The 19718-nt window shown below is 45.3% G+C and overlaps 1 protein-coding gene across 1 annotated transcript; it reads left to right on the plus strand.

Annotated features, from left to right (window-relative positions):
- Positions 1–3740: 3740 nt before the first annotated feature.
- On the plus strand, positions 3741–19267 carry LOC114626616 (inactive pancreatic lipase-related protein 1). Its single transcript, XM_028774076.1, has 13 exons — positions 3741–3890; positions 3969–4017; positions 5102–5256; positions 5611–5736; positions 7151–7285; positions 8588–8696; positions 9711–9830; positions 9931–10050; positions 11979–12097; positions 13159–13288; positions 15509–15617; positions 16136–16303; positions 19144–19267. The coding sequence occupies exons 2-13, from the start codon at positions 3969–3971 to the stop codon at positions 19223–19225; spliced, it is 1422 nt and encodes a 473-aa protein (XP_028629909.1). The 5' UTR covers positions 3741–3890; the 3' UTR covers positions 19226–19267.
- The last annotated feature ends 451 nt before the right edge of the window (positions 19268–19718 follow it).

The following is a 19718-nucleotide window of genomic DNA, read 5'->3' on the forward strand; positions in this document are numbered from 1 at the left end:
ACATACACACACCACTACACTGTACTCAGTATATACCACACACCACAGACACACACATACACTCACATCACACTCTCACACACCACACCACACAACACAATACACCACCACACACACTACCAACACATGATTTAAAAAATTACCCTGAAGAAAGAAATTAAAAGGATACTAGCAGATAGACTCTCCTGCTCATGGATTTGTAGAATCAATGTTGTGAAAAATGGCTCTCCTGTCTAAAGCAATCTCCCAAGTCAACACAAGTCCCTCAAAATTCCAATGACATTCTTCACAGAATAGGAAAACAATCCTAAAATTCTTGTAGAAACACAAAAGCATTCCCAAACAGAAAGCAATGCTGAAAGTACCATAGTTGATGATCTTAAACTATACTTGAGAGCCATAGTAAAAAACAAAAAGCAAAAAAACAGCATGGTACCAACAGGAAGATAAACATGTAACTCAATGATGTAGAAAACAGGAATAAAGGACATACCACAGATATTGGTATGTGGTGCACATACATACACACGTGCAGGCAAACAGCCATACATTGAAAATTAAAAATAATATAATATTGATTTTTAAATATTGTGTCTTTCTTCAGAATGGCTATCATCAAGGAAAGAGATAAATTCCAAGAAGGAAGTGAGGAAGGAACTCTTGTACATTGCTGGCAGGAATATGAACTAGTATAGCCACTATGAAAATTGGAGTGGAGGTTGCTCAAAAATCTGACCATAGAAATACATATGATTCAGCTATACCACTCCTGCTGAGTATGCAATGGGCTCTTAATCTACATACCACAGAGATAACATGCATATTTATGTTTATTGCTACACTATTTATAAGAGCTAGAAGATGGGACAAGTTTAGCTGTCCATCAACTGACGCATAAAGGAAACATGGTTCCTACATACAATCAGCCATGAAGAAACATTTCCTGCAACTGAAGATGATTGTGCTACATTAAGTAAGCCAGACTCAGAATGGCGAATTTGGGGTGTTTTCTTTCATCCGCAGACACTAAATTTGTGTGTGGGAGACATTAAAGGCAAGCAAGAGTTCTTACAGAGGAGTGTGTGGAGGAGGAGGAGGAGGATATGCTATATGCATGAATATATACGATAAAACAGAATTCAGATGTCATATTTCAATGCAAATTTCAGTGCAATAATAGATTCTGATCTGATTAGTTTGGCTTTGCAGGCAGAAACGTGCTAGCAAAGCAAAACCAGAGATACAGCTTGGGTTGGTCATTTCAAAGTTATTTCCCTGTATAGCTAAAGCAAGGGGGAGACTTCCTTATTGTGATTCTTTGTGCTGACTAGACTCTCCTGTTTGTTGAAAAGGTAATTGTCCCATTTCACTGTTTACTTGGATTATGTGACTTGTAACACACATAATTCTGTTTGGTTCTAACAGTGGATGTTTATAACTACTGTTAAATGAATTTTGTAGGAGGGCATAGTCCTGGAATAGCCTCCCGTTCTAGGCCCCACAGATTGTAACCAAAGCATTTCTTCAGAGTAATGCTCCTGCAAGCATGCTGTTTGTTCAAATCAATGACAGTGTGAGGCTTCACTTGAACAACAAAGTATGACAGGGTCACCTCACAGTACGAGATCTGGCACCTCTGGACAGGCTCAAGCTTATCCCTCAGCTTTCCCTCTGTTAATAGCACTGTGGGTCATCTCGAGTTTCTGTGTTGTATCTGTCCTCATTATATTCTCTTCCCTCAAATCTACACAAGCAGTAGAGTCTAGATTTAAAGAGAAGGCAACCATTATGTTGCAGTGTCATAATTACTATGTAACCGTTGTGCTCTTGCCGTAAATCAGACACCTAAACCAATGTAGCAGAATAGAGAAGTCATAAGAATTTTTGCATCTGCAGCCTGCCAGTTTTTAACAAGGGAGCCAAAAGCATATACTGGAAAATGAAAATTCTCTTTAATAAATTGTCCTGAATTGTTTCATGGAGATAATATGTCCACCTGGAGAACATCCTTCAAAGCCTTCCTTCCAGCATATGTAACAATGAACACAATTAGATACTGACTCAAGTTACAAGCTGAAACTATAAACATGATAGTCGAAAATATATGGGAAGTGTTTCATGACCTTTGTCCAGACAGATATTTCTTATCTTTGACCCCAAAATTACAGGCAAAAAAAGGGGAGGGGGCAAAAAAAATTAGTAGGCTTGCATCTTTACTCATTAGCTGTGTGATGTATTTCTCTTTGTGCCTCAGTTTCTCTATGCATAAAGGGACACTAACAATAAGTCCTGCCTGGTGTGGTAGCTGTCAGGGTGAAATGAGGTCATTTGGAGCACTGCTTGTACTTGAATCACAGTAGCTGGAGGCGGCTGTTTCTGTTTTGGTTTTTGACAAGGTCTCTTGCAGCCCGGGCTGGCCTCATTTGCTAAGTAGTCAAGGAGGACTTTGAACTCTGACCTCTTGCCTCTACCTCCCCAGTGCTGAGCTAGGAATGCCCTACAATGAATGCCCTCTGTCTGTAAGGTGGCAGGGGTAGAACCCAGGGCTTTATACGTGGTAGGCAATTACTCTAGCAAATCAGGTCCTTCCCCAGCCTGGCTGCTGTTCCTTGTTACTATGGAGGATGGATGACCTTTCTTAACAGGAGGGCCCTTTGACCTTTACCCCAGTTCTTAGGCTATTCTGGTGCATGAACTTGACACAGAAACACGTTTAACTTAGGAGCGAGTCTGGGGCCCCCACCATGATTGCTCTGTGAGGGCTTATCTGCCTCGTGTGAACTGGCCGGCTGCTTCCAGGTACACAGATCTGAAGGTAAATCAGGGTCCAGTTTGTCTTGCAGTTGTGCAGCCTTTTGAGGATCTGAGGGAACAAACCTGACATGCTGTGGAGTGCTGGATGGGACCTGGGGTGCCCTGAACCCCAATTGTTCAAATTAGAAGGAGATGCCATTGCAGCTGAAGTACTATATTTCAGATTGATTCACTGCACCACAGTAGAAACAGGTTGCTGGGGCTGGAGACTGTGCTAGGGTTGTTGGGAGGCATTGAATCTGCCTTCAAGGCTCTTGGACCTGAGTGTTTCCAGCCTGAAAGGAGAGGGAGGCACTAGAGAGAAAATTCTCTTAACAAATGTTTTCCTTTACTTACCATGCTTCTAGGGGAGACAACCCCTTATAGTATGGTTTGCTGCTGTCTTACTTTATTCTATTTTATTTTGTTTTATTTTATTTTATTTTATTTTATTTTATTTTATTTTATTTTATTTTATTTTATTTTATTTTATTGGAGAGGAGGTTCATGTTGGAAACAGAAACCAAGGTCTCTCCCATGCTGAGAAAGCACTCTATCTTTAAGCTACAACTGGACCTTTTTTGTTTTGTTTTGATTCTTTTTATTTTATTTTGAGACAGAACCTCACTAAGTCACCCATCTGCAGCTCAGCCAGGCCTGCGGCTCCCACTCTGCCCATCTCTGTGCAGCTGCATGCAGACTGAGACCCGCACACTGCTTGGTGGTAAAACTGAAGCAGGGAAGCAGAGCCCGCTTGGCTCCTAAGGATTCTCACAGACACGTAAGGAAAAGCTACAGCTTCTTCTGAGCCTTTCAGTCAAGCATGCTTTCATCTTCCCAGGCTTGTGGGAAGATCTGCCTGCCATCCCAAGCTTGTGTGTAAATACACACACGGGTTGAAGGACGGATTTAAGGTGAGATTAAAGGATAGAGTTCCCATAACGCCGGCTCTCATCACGCACTGTTTGCTTGAGCTACAGTCCAAATGATAAGGCTGGAGCATAAAAAGGTCCTGGTGGGTCCCAGGAGAGCAAGCAAACTCCTGTGACCACATAAGCCACCTTTGGATCTGCTTCTCCACCAGCTAAAAAGCAGAGGTGAGGCAATCAGCCCCGCATTCCCCAGAGACTTTGCTCCAACCCAGGCTGAGTATGATGTCATTGACTTTGTTGTAGATGCTGATCCTCTGGACAGTCTCTCTTTTCCTGCTGGGAGCAGCTCAGGGTAAGCAACACCACAGTGCCCCCGGGGTTGTTAGTGTTTGCTCTGAAAATGCTCTCTAAGGCTGGAGAAAGCTTTGGCCCAGTCAAAACTTGCAGGAGCCCCAGACTTTCCCACGGTTCTGGGAAAGATGGTGGAACAGCCTGGGAGAATGGGCTGGGCAGTTGATGGGGGATGGTTCCCTATGCCTGGAAGAGCATGGGGCCTGAATTTTTAAGGGAAAATTCTAGAACATCTAGAAGTGACGGGTGGACTTTTGTTACGTTAATATGGACTTCTGGGGTGGGGCTGCTCTGCAAATATGCTGAAAGAGTTTGGGAAGGGATTTTGAATGTTTTAGTTTTTTTTTTCTTTTATTGAAAATAGATTTTTTTCCACACAATATATTCTGATTAAAGTTTTCTCTCTTCCCACTCCTCCCAATTCATCCCCACCTCCCCTCCCATCCTGATCCACAGCCTCTCTGTCTCTTGTTAGAAAACAAACAGGCTTCTAAAAAAATGATGATAAAATAAAAATAAATAAAAAATCAGACAAATCTGAATATGACAAAAGTTCCAAACAAGAAAAAGAGCCAACTAAAAGGTATAAACTCACATGTAGATGCAGAGACATACATGTTCACACACACACAGGAATCCCATAAAATCCCCAAACAAGAAGCCATAATATATATGCAAAGGACCTGTACAGTTAAAAACAAATTCATTGTGAAACAAAAGGCCCTCCAAAGATGCCGTTAAATTCATTTTATGTTGACCATCTACTGCTGGGCATGGGGCCTACCCTAAGAGTGGTTTCCCCAGTGAGACTTTCTTGGAGGAAACTAGATTTTCATTTGCTAGTTGCTCTCAATTTGAAATAGCTTCTGGGTTAGCATGCCTTGCACAGCCATCATCAGAGAAGCTTCCCCCTGCAGAGATGGGATCAACCAGCCAGACAATCTGCAGAGAGTGAGAGACCTTGAAACACTCAGGTCCCCATCAAACCCCTCCCTCAGGACTGAGGGACTCTGCTGAAGAGGAGTGGGGTGCTTGGGAGCTCAGCCACAATAGCTTCTTCTTGAGCCTATCCATTCTCTCTCCAGGAAAAGAGGCTTGCTATGACAACCTTGGATGCTTTTCTGACGCTGAGCCCTGGGCAGGGACATCTATCAGGCCCCTAAAACTTCTCCCTTGGAGCCCTGAGAAGATCAACACTCGCTTCCTGCTCTACACCAATGAGAATCCAACTGCTTTCCAGGTAAGACTTCTCTTCATAAACTCTGGGGACACCTCCTTATCTTTGTACCTGTCTCCTATGCCCTTCTGGGTGAATGGTTCACAGCTGTGTAGCTCCTGCTAACTCTTTAGCTCTGGTCTAGACATGAGTTTACTGTCCAACAATCCCATAGGAATGTTAGTTGTGTAAGCCCCCATTCCAAACCCAGTGGGGGTGGGGCATCAGGAGTGGAGAGGTCAGGATGTCCTCCTGAGGAGCTGACTTAGTACTCAGCCTTGAAAGGCCGACATAGTAGGCAAGGCAAGAGTGGAGATTGGACAAGATGGGTTAAGGGGACAGGTTGGCAAAAACCTAAACCCTTTCTGTTTGTCACAGACTCTCCAGCTTTCTGACCCATTGACCATTGAGGCCTCCAATTTTCAAGTTACCAGGAAGACTCGGTTTATTATCCATGGCTTCATAGACAAAGGAGAAGAGAACTGGGTGATTGACATGTGCAAGGTAGGGAACACCTCTCACCCACATAGCTATGTCCTACTGACCACTCTGATCTGTGTAGCTCTGTCCTACTGATCTGTTGCTCTTTACACAGACACAATACATAGGCTTGAAAGCAAAAGATCTTCAGAACAACTCAAAGGCTTCTCTTCATCAAACCCCAATTCCTCTCCCATTTCTAATCCGCATTTGCAGCCCGAAGCAGGAATTTGATATGAAAATTCACCCCTCCCCCACGGCCAGGTATCCTGTTTAGCTGTGGTTCCGAAGCACTCACTATTGTCTGGAGTGTTTGTATTTCTGCAAGTGAGGGATTGTGGAGTTTCGTTTGTCCAAATTGTCTCCACATTCCAAGAGTCAGAGGCATGTGTCTGTGATCACTTATTGAAGACACAAAGGACTAAGGTTGACAGGGTGACTTTGAAGAGGCCCAGTAGAGAGTGGGACATCAGGTAATAAGGGCAGCCACAGGAGGACACAGAGCTACATGTATGTGCACATGGAAACAGGGATAGAGGTACATGTGGCTGTACATGCATAGTCAACACATGTGTAAAAGTTAACGTACTCCTTTCTTATTATATATACAGACTCCATCTATTTGTCTCAGAAATTGTGCAGCCACCCACCTTCCATGCATGCAGAAATAACAGTACCAAGTGATAATGTTGACAAGAAAAATTACCATTTGTCCCTCTGCACCTGTCACCCCCCACCCACCTGTCCTTAATAAACATCTCGTTAATCCAGCTATGGCCCCAAACTTTCCGAGATCTGGAGATTTCCCAGGGTTGCTTTGAGAATGGAAGTCTTGAGGAACATGAGTATCAGAAACTCGAGACATCATATGTGTTCACACCATTGTCTAAACATTAGACTGTCAGATGTCAGTGCCAGCCGGCCATGTGCATGGCCTGGCTGAGCTGGAGGATGCCCTCCTTAATTCCTGATCTCTCCCACATTACTACTCATCTATTTCCTATAAGCCTGAAGCATGTGTTCCCTCCATAAAGTGTTACACCATCTTGACTGAATAATAATACCTCCCTCACAGCTCAAGACATGCCAGTGGGCTGGCATGTCACCTAAAGGACTTCTCACAAGCAGAATCATGAGGTCACATAGACACCAGACACTACTCTGAAGCCATTTCTTGTTGCAACTGGATTCCTTTAAAGCTGTAATCCATCCACCTTGTCAGTTTTTGGTTAAAGAAATCAGAGGGGCCGGCTTTCCGTCCATCTTTAGGGTGTAGATTTTCTCTGTTGCTAGATTTCCCCTTACGAACTTCAGGATCCCCTGGACAGAGGCCAGCCCATCTCAGCACTCCAGCTAGAAGACACAAGGCACCCTTCTGACCCCTGGCTGAAATGTGTTCACCATGCCCTATGGTGATACTGTGTCTCTCCAACCCTAGAACATGTTCCAAGTGGAGGAGGTGAACTGCATCTGTGTGGACTGGAAGAGAGGTTCTCAGACTACCTACTCACAGGCTGCCAACAACGTGCGAGTAGTGGGTGCTCAGGTGGCTCAGATGATCGACATCCTTGTGGTGAGTGGGTCTGACATGGGGGTGGAGCACAAAAGTGAATTTAGAAGGTATGAAAGAAGTGGACGCCAACTTAGTGGCACATGAGTAAAGGAGAAGGTATCAGCTAACGTTCAGTGTTGGGATTTTATTATCCTCTCCTATTTAAAGTTAAGGAAACTGAGGCACAGGGAGGTTAACTAGCTTGCCAAAATATAGAGCAGGTGAGTAGAAGAGTTGTCTTGGGGCCCAGATCATCCAGCCCCAGGAGCTGCCCACAACACAAGTGGCATCTGTGTGAGGCAAAGCCTAGTATTTCAAGGAAAGTCACACAGAGCTGGGGGCAGGGTATGCAACTGACAAGCATGGGTTTCCTGTGATCTGGATCCCTGCAACTCTGGGTCCCTGTGATCTGGGTCATTGTGATCTGGATCTCTGTGATCTAGGTCCCTGTGATCTAGGTTTCTGTGATCTGGGTCCCTGTGACTCTGGGTCCCACTCTTGCTGGGAAATCTTTCCTGCCATAATCATTCCAGTTCTTCCCTCCTACCCTGGTCTTTGATCTTAGCTAATACTCTAAGTCTCTTCTTCTCTGTGTTAATTCAGGAATTCTTTATGGCCAGTTTCTGTACCAGGTCAAAGTTCCACTATTCCCTATCTTTGAGGTCATAGGTCTACAAAGAACCAACTACTTCTGCACCCCTGCAGAAATCAGAACCTGTTGGGTTTGTACAGGAAGCATTGTGGACCCATTAATAAGAGACCTGTTGAAGGATATCACAGAACAGTGCATGTGGATGATTTGGTTGTCTTGTGTTTCTAGAGCACAGGGACAATAGTTTGTAAGGAGGTAGAGAGGCTAATGGGGTCTTAGGCCTTCAAGAAGCTGCATGCAGGGTACCACATGAGCATGATGAATTAGAGGGTTCTGGAGGTGGGGGAGGGATACACAGGCTTTATGTGGGAATATGGGAATATCTAGTCCACCCAGTATGTGGGCATGGGGTGATATCTGGGAAGTTTCCACAGGAAAGGGTTGCTGAAGACAGGGTCTTTACATAGTAGTTGGGCAAGAAGTAAGGAAGATGGGCTGCCATGGTATAAACCAGATCCAGGGGACACAGTGAAAGAAAGGGACACTGTTTGAGACCACAGTGGGTCTTAGATTGAAAAGAGTCTAGGAAGGGCCATGCTGAGTTGGGAAAGCTCTGAAGTTCTTGTCAGGAGCTAAAGTTCCATTCTGAGGCCCCCAGAGAGCAGGGAAAATTCACAGCAGGAGAATCCAGAGTCCAAACATGTCCAGAATATGTGATCTCTCTTCTCTAGAGAAACTACAGCTACTCACCTTCCAAAGTCCACCTCATTGGCCACAGCCTAGGAGCCCATGTGGCAGGAGAAGCAGGAAGCCGTACTCCAGGTCTAGGCAGGATTACAGGTAAGGCCCCAGGTCCCATACCAACAACCCTAGAATGGCCACAAGCTCGTAGTCCAGCTTAGAGCCGTCCTGAACCCCTTGACTGTGGCAGGGATGGGTACACCCTGGACAGGGATTTTAGGAAGCTTCTAAGAAACCCATAGGCCATCACTATTGGCAAGGAAGATGATGGTTGTGTTTCTCTGTCATACTTCTGCTGGGACCATAGTCATTCCTCCCCAAGGACAATTCTTCCTTGATGTGGACTGTGTAACACTTCGAACACCCAGGAAAGCTAGTGTGCAGAGGACTGCTAGGATGGACACGAGCAAGTAGACCTGAGCATAGACTGCTCTACTTATTCCTTGCCTTCCTTTTGAAGTCAGAGGAAGAGTGAAACCTGGAAATTGCTTCCCACTTTTCTGCTGGTACAGGTTTCTACCCGCCATATCCTTAGAACTTAAGAAACCCAGACAGGGAAGCAATAACTTGCCTAAGAGCACATAGATTATATGATTCCACGACAGTCTTTGTGCCATATGTTATATATTAAACTATTTAATTAACAACTATATAAAATGAATGAAATCATTACCTTCAATTTATGAAATGGGGAAACTGAGATACAAAAATCTTGAATGACTTTTGCAAACCCATACACAATTTGCTCCAAAAATAGCTTAGTAGAAACTTAGAACCAGGCAACCTATACAGGCCCGAGAAACTGGTTTTTTTTTCTTCACTAAAATAAAAGGAAGAAAATGAGAATATTAAATATGAAAGATACATGCAAGAATCTGATGTAGAAAGAAATCCTTGCTCAAACATAGTCTGAATTCTTTTGCTCATGTGCCCTCCTCTCCTGTCAAAAAGCCCTATAAAGGAATAGCATTGAGACCCTATGTCCCCATGTTCCAAACCCAGGCAATGGAACTGAACTACTACAAACGTGGTACTGTCCAATTACATAATCCCCAGCCTGTGCAACCTGCTCTTCATGAACCTACAGTTTGACATATTTGCCATCCCTTTTAGGACTGGATCCTGTAGAAGCAAATTTTGAGGGCACTCCTGAAGAGGTTCGGCTCGACCCCTCGGACGCTGACTTCGTTGATGTGATTCACACAGACGCAGCTCCTTTGATTCCATTCTTGGGTGAGCCCCATGGTGTTCTGGCCTCTAATAATGGTGGTGATTTAACCCAAAGAGCCCTGTGCTTCCCAAACCTTGTCTTATTGCTGTATAAATATTTTAGGCTTTGGAACAAACCAAATGGTAGGGCACCTTGACTTCTTCCCCAACGGAGGACAGAACATGCCTGGGTGCAAGAAGAACACTCTGTCACAGATTGTGGACATAGATGGCATCTGGTCAGGTAAAGTCATGGGGGTCAGTCTGGAATGATGTTGCTTCTTTGGGGGATACTCAGTGCTTACTGTAACTAATCTGTGTGTGTGTGTGTGTGTGTGTGTGTGTGTGTATGTATAGGCATGTGAGTATAGGGGTGTGTGTGTAGGGGTACATATGTGTGTAGGACTGTGTGTAGGGGTGTGTGTGTGTGTTTGCATGGTGGTGCATGTATGTGTATATGGGTGTGTGGGGGGTGTTTATGTGTAGGGGTATGTGTAGGTATGTGTGTGTAGGGGTACATGCATGTGTAGGTCTGTGTGTAGGGGTGCATGTGTGTAGGAGTGGATGTGTGTGTAGATGTGTGTGCAGGGGTGTGTGTGTCTGCTGCCTATGTAGGTGTGTGTGTGTGTGTGTGTGTGTGTGTGTGTAGAGGTGCATGTGGGGGGGGCAGTGGAAAACTTTCTGTGTCATTCCTTAGACACTATGGACCCTTTTTGAATGTCACCAGGTCCCATTGTCCTAGAGAAGTATCTCCACCCTGTCAGCACTATCAAAAGCATGTGCTGCCACATTTAGCTTTTTTTAAAACATGGGGTTTGGGCATCAAATTCAGGTCCTCATACTTTCAAGGCAAGCGTTTTACCAACTGAGACATCTCTCTCCTCAGCCCTGTAGCAAATCTTAGTAATGAAATTGTACTTCCTTTTTAAAAACATATAATTTTTCTTTCTGCATATTATTTCTGAAAAAAAAAAAACTTTGTGATTCTCACATCTCAGATCTACTGATTCTGTATTTCCTTCAAATATCGTCCTCTGTGTGCTGGAATACATAAGCCACAAAGAATCAAAAAGCTCTGTACAACCCCAGCCATCAGCTGGAAGTCATCTCACAGAGAACAGGAAGTGGCAAGAGGGATCATAATTTTCCTGCCAACGCCCCCTGTGAATCAGTATTGCAGCTCAGTCCTAGGCAGCTAGCTTCTGTTCTGTCCCTAGAATATGGGTATCCAAGAGGTGTGCATGGCAAGGCAATCGCTACAGCACGAGTCATTGCTCACATATGGTGAGAGGGGCAATCACAGAAGGGAGGCTAGAAGGAGGACCGTCCACTTGCTGTTGATGAGCACACCTGGGGTTAAAGGGCATCCTTCCTTCTGTTACAGCACCAATGCTACCAAGATCAAGAACTCAATGGTCATTTCCAGCCTTACTAATCATCTAGCACCATTCAAGCTAAAACTCTTCATGGTGTGACAGAATCTTCCGAGTGTCCTTTCTATTCAGTCTAAATAGCTTGGATGGCCTCTATGCAAACATTAAGGCTTCATGTTTAGACTTTGACCGCTCCATCAGCAATGGAGAGTGGTTAAGGCCAGGTCGAGAGGGTTGCTGAGACATTTGTCGTGTGGCTTGGGTGAAGACAGGGAAGAATACTGAGGGAGATGGACTAAGGGGGAGACTCAGGTGAAGCCACTGGAAGCTACTTTTACCTTCCTATGCATAAGAGCACTGTGGCGATGCCCTCATGTTGATCTTGTCACATCTGGAAGAATAAGGCACATCTGGTTGTGTCTCTGGGGATTCCTAACCTTGTACCTGGACACAGAGGCTGGAGGGACAGTATTGAACCAGATGAACCTGTGTTCATTACAGCTCTCCCCCTTGCTAGCTAGAATCTGTGAATCATTGTGGATACTTTTATGAAAGTGGTACTGGGACATCTGTCTCCTGGGAAAGGGGGCTTACGCAGACAAGGCCAATGAAGTAACCAGAACATCACCCCCAACACCCAAAGCCTTGTTTGCTTGTCATTATTGTAAATGAATTATGAACTTAAATTCTGAAGATACAACCCCACTCTGGACTTACTACATTGGAGAAAGAGAGGCATAGATCCTGTCACATCCTGTCCCCAATCGCCTGGAGTGACCTCCTGCCTTGTCTTCCCCAGGAACCCGGGACTTTGTGGCTTGTAACCACCTGAGAAGTTACAAGTACTACTTGGAGAGCATCCTTAACCCTGATGGGTTCGCTGCATACCCCTGCGCTTCCTACTGGGACTTTGAGTCTGTAAGCTGTTATTCTGCCATGAACGAAGGGCATCACACACTGAGGTCCTGCTGTATGGAGATCCGTAGTGCCTTCTCTCTGCAGGCTATACCCTGTCCCTCAGAACACACACTCAGATGAGCCACACAGGAGAGGATGACCAGACCTGGTTTCTGATGATGAGAGAACAGATCCACATGGACAGGAGCTTGGGAGGCATCCTGCAGAAGGGTACACTGGAAACTGCCTTAAAAAAAGAGAGAGAGAGATTGGAAGGGTCAGGGACATGTCTTTCTGCAGATCAAACACAGAAGAGGATATGTAAGGAGAGTCACCCCAGTGCAGAGTGGGGGAAAAGCAGATGGTAGGATTCTCTGTGCCAAGCTGGCCACAGTGAAGAGACAGACACCATGACATACTGCTGCCTGCCTCTTTGACTCATGAGATCCAGTAGGGACATCCTTCATTAGCTCCATATTTGTGACATCATGTTGGCAACCCAAAGTTGGCCAGGGTTGAAATATTCACAGCATAGAAATTGGCAACCCCAGGGCTGTAGCCATAGCTCAGTTGGGAGAATACTTGTTGGCATGCACAAAGCCCTGGGTTCAATATCCAGCACCTTATAAACCAGATATCAAAGCCCAGGCCTATGACCCAAGCAGTAGGGAGGCAATAGCAGGAGAATCGGAAGTTCAAGGTCATTCTCTACTATATATGAGGTCAAACACAGCCTGGGCAACATATGATTCTGTCTTTAAAAAAACAAGAAAGAAAGAGAAGAAAGCTGTTGGTGGACTCTACAATCAATATGGAGAGTTGACACCACTATCACACACCTGCCTGGGAAACACAACTTACTGATGAGAACTGGGCCCAAGATGGCAGTGCTGTTAAAGGTCCCTGATAGCTCTAACATGCAGAACATCACAGCTAGGAACTGTGCTGAGATGAAGGGAATTTGGAGATTTCTAACTCCCATTGCAAATGGGGGAACTGGGCTACAGGGAATGGAGCATTGTCTTTTTCCAGACATTGTAGGAAGACAAACCTGTTTCACAGCCCTCTGTTCTCTTTACCAGAACAAATGCTTCCCCTGCCCAGATCAAGGCTGCCCACAGATGGGTCACTACGCTGATAAGTTTGCAGGCAAGACAAGCGAGGAGCCACAGAAGTTCTTCCTGAACACAGGAAGCGCCAAGAACTTTGCACGTAAGCTGACTCCTTGCCCAGGTCGAGAGAGTGCCATGCTTGCTATGTGGAAAGGCTTGTCCCTAACCTGAAAGGTTTCTGACTGTGTCTGGATTACCTTAGGGGAGTATGTGCCTGCCCTGAGCACTCCATGCATGACTCCGCTGAGGCACAGAGACACCCAGCTTCGTCCATTTGGTCTCCATTCTGTGGAATAACTGGAGGTCAACAGTGTTGTTAGTGAGGAAATTTTCAGAACTTTGGGAAGAACTAGCTTGAATTTTCACCCTCTACAGTTTATTGCCCCCTTCTTTTTTATGTCTCTCTCTCTCACTCTCTCTCTCACTCTCTCTGTTTCTCTGTCTTTTTCTGTCTGTCTCTCTGTCTGTCTCTGTCTCTGTCTCTGCCTCTCTCTCTCTCTCTCTCTCTCTCACACACACACACACACCACACCACACACACAAACACACACACAAACACACACACGGTCCTCTGTATTTATTCAGCAGACATGCTTGTACTGGTCCTTTGCCATGTAGGTCTGTATAAGGCACTTCCCTTTCTCTATCATGTGCCCTGGTGCCTGTCTGATGTAGAGGGAGAGGCTAGCTGAGAAAGGGATGATTCCTTTTCTAATCATGTTGAACTCACTCAGAGGCCAGGTCCCGATTAGGCATGTTTGCACCGTTTGTGACAATTTAGCTTATCGGGTTCCATGAGGTGTCACCCAATAAAAACAGAAATGATGAATTATAAGACTCTGTAAAAACAACATGTCTTCTGTGGTTTCTGAAAGTGAAGTGAGATATAATTTATGTATAGGAAGACTCATCCTTTTTAAGGCATATTTCTGGTCTGACAAACCAATCGATGGATAGCCAGATTCCATGGAGATCTGGGGCCTTCTCATCCCAATAGATACACATACCTATAATTTATTTTGTCTGATTAATCAATCCTCACTGATGTAGCAGTACTTGGAATACTTGCCTATATTTTTAACAACAGTGAAGGAAGAGTTCTAAACCATGTATTTATTCCCGTGCCAACATGTATCTATGGGTCACAGATATGGGTCACTAGCTATAGGGATGGAAGGGTGACCAAGACATTGCTTTGAAATTTATGAGTCTTTGGCAGCATTGGTCAGGTGGGCTACAACATTGGTCAGGTGGGCTGCTGCATTGGTCAGGTGGGCTGCTGCATTGGTCAGGTGGGCTGCTGCATTGGTCAGGTGGGCTGCTGCATTGGTCAGGTGGGCTGCTGCATTGGTTGGGTGGGCTGTTGCATTAGTCAGGTGGGCTGCTGCATTGGTCAGGTGGGCTGCTGCATTGGTCAGGTGGGCTGCAACATTGGTCGGGTGGGCTGCTGCATTGGTCAGGTGGACTGCTGCATTGGTCAGGTGGGCTGCTGCATTGGTCAGGTGGGCTGCTGCATTGGTCAGGTGGGCTGCTGCTGGAGTAAAGCATGGCAGACTTGACCCTGAGAAGGGAGGGGGCAGGGGCAACATCTCTGGGGATGTGAAAAGTGAGTGTGACTTAGACAGAGGTGTGTGTGTGTGTGTGTGTGTGTAGATAACTAGGTGAATTTGTGTGTTTACATGTGTGTACAATAGATACATATATGCATACCTGTGTATCTATGTATATTTATGTGTTTGTATGCGCTATGCCTGTGTGTGCATGTGTATTTGTCCATGCAAACAGGCCCTGGGATAGCAGCCTAGGCATAAGTTTACATGACAACTATGTGAGCACCAGCGGTTCTAGGGATATAGAGATGGGAAGGACCCAGGCAGAAGGTGCTCTACAAGCTGACTGCTGAGCTGCCCTCCCATGGGTGGCCTGGACCCCTGGCTCCTCTTCTTGCCATAATACATAGCACCACCATCCTGGGGCAGAGCTACCTTCCAGAACTTTCTCCAACAAAAGGCTTGCTCAGCCTTGTTGGATCCAGAGACCATTAACTCCACATGGCAATTTAAAACCTGCAGCATAGCTACTGAGCCTTAGGGAGTAAAAAATGTATTTATTATGAATTTAGCTGTAGAGAGTCATTCATGTTCTTCTTACTGGGCGGTACTGGTCCAGAGGGACCACCGTTGGGTGCTTATTTAACGTGTAGATTAGCAAGTGAGATATCTCATACTCTGTGCCCCTGTGTAATGGGTGGGGGTGATAATTTTATTTAGGACCCCTATTCTCTTTATTAATAAGGTGACCTCTCCCTTGCTTTGCCTAGGCTGGAGGTACCGTGTTTCCTTGACACTGTCTGGAAAAATGGTCACAGGGCAGGTCAAAGTGGCTCTGTTTGGAAGTAAGGGCAATACTCACCAGTACGATATCTTCAGGTAATCCCTGTAGGGTGGGCATAGCACATAAACATTTACATCTTTAGACATCAGTGGGTTTGAAACTTCTTTATGCGCAGAAAATAATTTTATACTTCTAATAATTTTTAATTTAAGCCTAAACATTTCTTTCTCTCTCAATATGTTATATTTTAAATATCTATTATTGTTCCAGATACCCTGTATACTGATTAGTCTGACAAGATAGGCTAAGCTAAGAAGACAACTTACTATATAGACAATTCTTCCAGAAAAAAAAAAAACTAAAATAATTTGAGAGAGGTTCATCATTTTTTCTACAAATGAAGAGAAATGAATTTGAGTTTGAAAAACAATCCTAAATAGTAGATTGGGGTTGCCAGTTCATTGCCGGTTTTCCATCCCTCCATCTTTGATTAGAGGATGAATTTGAAGAAGACTTGTTATTTTAATAAGGATAAGAGTGGAGGGGCCTAGTCCTTTGTGAACTTTACAACGTGCTTCAGTGAACAGGAATGTTTCTCCTTCTTTATTTCAAGGGGAATTATCAGTCCCGGTGCAACGCATTCCAATGAGTTTGATGCCAAGCTTGATGTGGGAACAATTGAGAAAGTCAAGTTTCTTTGGAATAATAACGTGGTAAACCCAAGCTTCCCCAAAGTGGGCGCAGCCAAGATCACTGTACAAAAGGGAGAGGAGCGGACAGAGTACGTATCTTCCGAGGGTGTCTGTAGGGGGAATCCCTTCCCCTCAGGACAGACAAGGGGAAACGAAATCATTTGAAATGGGAACACAGAAAGTGCAGAAGGGACAGTACTTGCCAAATCCCGTCCCCATCCACAGCTCCCTCTTTCCTGCCTGAGCAGGCATGAGGCCTTCAGTAAAAACCCAGGGCAGCTGGAATGGGGAGAGATGACCTGGGGAGACAGAATCAAGTTCCATCCATATCCGTTGAGCAGAACATTCCTGGCAGCTTGGTGGGAAGTGTCAGCTTCTGGTGTTCTTTGGGACTGGTGGTTAAATGGAGCCAGCAAACCCAACAAACCCTTGGAAACGCAGATGCCGATGAGGGTTGACAGGGTGGCTTGTGATTGATCCAGGGATCCTCACCTTGGATAGATGGACTTCTGAAACCACTCCTGTTCCCGTAAGGTGGGAAAGCAGAGAAATCAGATTGGTTAGTTACTCAGCAGGACTAGGGATCCTCTTGGTAGGACAGAGAAGGCTCAGGCTAGCCAGTGGAGAGCCTTCCCTCCAGCCTCCGCTGTTAGACCCTGCCTGTAGAGCCAGTTCCTAAGGTCTATTAAGAAGTGTTCCTAGGCTCGGATCCTGCAACTGTGTGGCTAAAATCACATTAGAATCCCATTAGACTGTCACTGGACTCCTGAAGGTTTTTCAAGAGAGATCTACACTTTCTGGAAATCAAACAGGGCTAGTGGAAGCTACTCCTGAGGCCCTGAGCCCGTGTATGTCTGATACACTCTCCAGTAGCTGAGAACAGTGACTTTGCCTTCTCACTGGCTGTGGCGGGAATCTCTTTTAAATGTTTTATACATTGTCAGGCGGTGGTGGCACACACTTTTAATCCCAGCACTCAGGAGGCAGAAGCAGGCAGATCTCTGAGTTCAAGGCCAGCATGGTATACAGAGTGAGTTCTAGGACAGCCAAGGTTACACAGAGAAACCTTGTCTTAGAAAAAAAAAAAAGCATGCACTTATTTGTGTACATTATGTTCACATGCCATGGTTTACAAAAACTTAGAGAAGAGCTTGCTGGAGTGAATTCTTTAGCTTTGTGAGTTCTAGGGATTAACCCCAGGCCTGGCTACAAGTGTCATTACATGCTGAGCCATCTTACTGACGTGCAAGTCTCCCTCAAGGGATTCTGGTACCAAGTGGTTAAAATAGAAGGAAGTCAAAATCCACTTCAAATGTCGCAAACTAGCTTGGGGAATAAAAAACTCGACAGGTAAATTATTTAGACACTCTACTGCTTTGAGAATTGCCAGGAACACTTGTTATTAAATAACACTAATAGTGATCATAAAGTTAAGAACAGTTACTACTGTGACGTGACCTCCTCTTGGCTCCCTCTCCCATGCAACCTGATGTAGTCATCTCAATGGGATTCTGACCTGAAACTAGAATTTCTCCCTGGGACATGAGACCAAAAGAGAAACAGAGCTCATTCTGCCTATATTACCCCCACCCATCCTACCTATATTACCCCCACCCATCCTGCCTGTATTACCCCCACCCGTTCAGTACCCATTGTAATGAGACTTTGACAAGGAGTGTGCACCAAACACCTATCCTGGCAAATATCAGGGAAAGCAAAGGTAGAGCCTGCATCAAGGACATTACTTCAGGCGCACAAGGCAGATCACATGGCTCAGGAGGACAGCAGAGACCACAGAATGACTGAGAGACTGGGGCAGGAGGGAAGGGCAAGGACAGCAGGTACTGATGAGGGTAGGCAAGAGGCAGCCAGGCAGCTGGTAGTGGAGCCTAAACACAGGGCTGCCAGGTTAAAAGTTCTAGTAAAGACAGGCTCAGTAGAGAAAGCTGGAGGAGCCAACAAAGACGAGCAGTTTTGTTTGGCTGCTTACAGGAGCATGGAGAGAGGGCTATTCGAGGTTTAGAGCGCCCTGCCAGGGGCTACATGGATGGAAAAACAGTTGGGACAGAATGTCAGAGCCCACAGAGCCTCAGAGGACCTCTTGGTTCTTCCACACCCACAGAGACAGCCACCTGTGTCTGCTTCATGTTAGGAAATGTTTTCCATCTGCCGTGAGCTCTCACATAATTACCACGGGAGTCTCAGTAACATGAGAGGGAACCCTCTTGTACAAATGAAGAAATAAGTAAGCAGCAAGCAGTATTAACTGGAAGGTGGGAGAGAGGTTGGGAACCAAAGGAGAAAGTCACACTCTCTGGCCCTGGAAGACAGGCATGGAGATTGGGGTGTTGGTAATACTACAACAGAAGATATTGACCGTGGCATAAGGTAGACTTGCAATGGCATCTTGCACTTTTACCTTACACGAGCTTTCTGCACTTCAGTGTGCTCTCCTGCAAGGCAGGGCTAACCATAAAACCTCCTCGCCCAAGGGTAGTGTACTTTACGCACATGAACCTTTTGATGGATTTGCCTGCAACTGAGAGTTCAGTCTATCATAGATGATATGACATTGAACTGAGACTTAAGAGTGACTAAGGAAGTGTTAGTGACAATCTCTAAGCCAGCCTGCTGTGGCCACCAGTATCTATTATAATAGAAAAAGAAGGGGTGTTGCCTTAGGAAGCTTCAGTCTGTGTATCAGTCTGTGTATCAGTCTGCGTGTCAGTCACCTCAGAGCAGCAGTGGGCCCAGCCCTAGGCTGTGTGAGCTTCTTCCTAGTAACTCAGTGGTTGCAGCCACAGCCTTAATGTGTCTCTCCCAGGCTTCTGAAATTCAAATCCCTGTAAACTGTTGCTTAACCTCCAGAAAGCAGCTTTTTTAAGGGTGACAAAGCACAGCAATGACAAACCCTTGTGTCTCTTTACAGGTACAACTTCTGTAGTAAAGACACAGTGAGAGAGAACATTCTGCTTACTCTCTTGCCTTGTGAAACCTCAGACACAATGTGACCTCTTGGTAACACCAATAAAATCATCAGCTGCACCTACCCACACAGTGTGTCCATCTCAGATGACCGCGGCCACCCACAGGGATGTTGATGTCTCTCATCATGGCATCCAACACAACAGCACCTTACCCCCCACCCCTTGGTCACCTCTACACCCACTGTTTTCTCTTCCTCAGGGAGAGGGGAGAGTCACAGAAGTAAAGGGCAAATGACAAGGGAACTCTGTAGAATCCTTGTCCTCACTGTATCTTCTTACAGGGAAAACTGAGGCAGAGAGCAGGGGATTTATACTCACCCATGAATTCATGCCCCCACCAGGAGTGACTGCTAAGCTCAACTCCATTTACTCCTTCCTGTCCCAGCTACTTACCTCGTGGTGTCATGGAAACAGTCTATGATGCTGATTTCCTGGCATTTTACAGGTGATAAGTGGGTTTTGGTTTTGGTTGGGGAGAAGCCTATGGTGGCTATTGTTGAGAATCCCAGAGACTCAT

The sequence above is a fragment of the Grammomys surdaster genome, unplaced genomic scaffold (genome assembly GCF_004785775.1).
Source record: "Grammomys surdaster isolate TR1022 unplaced genomic scaffold, NIH_TR_1.0 66, whole genome shotgun sequence".
NCBI classification, from domain to species: domain Eukaryota; kingdom Metazoa; phylum Chordata; class Mammalia; order Rodentia; family Muridae; genus Grammomys; species Grammomys surdaster.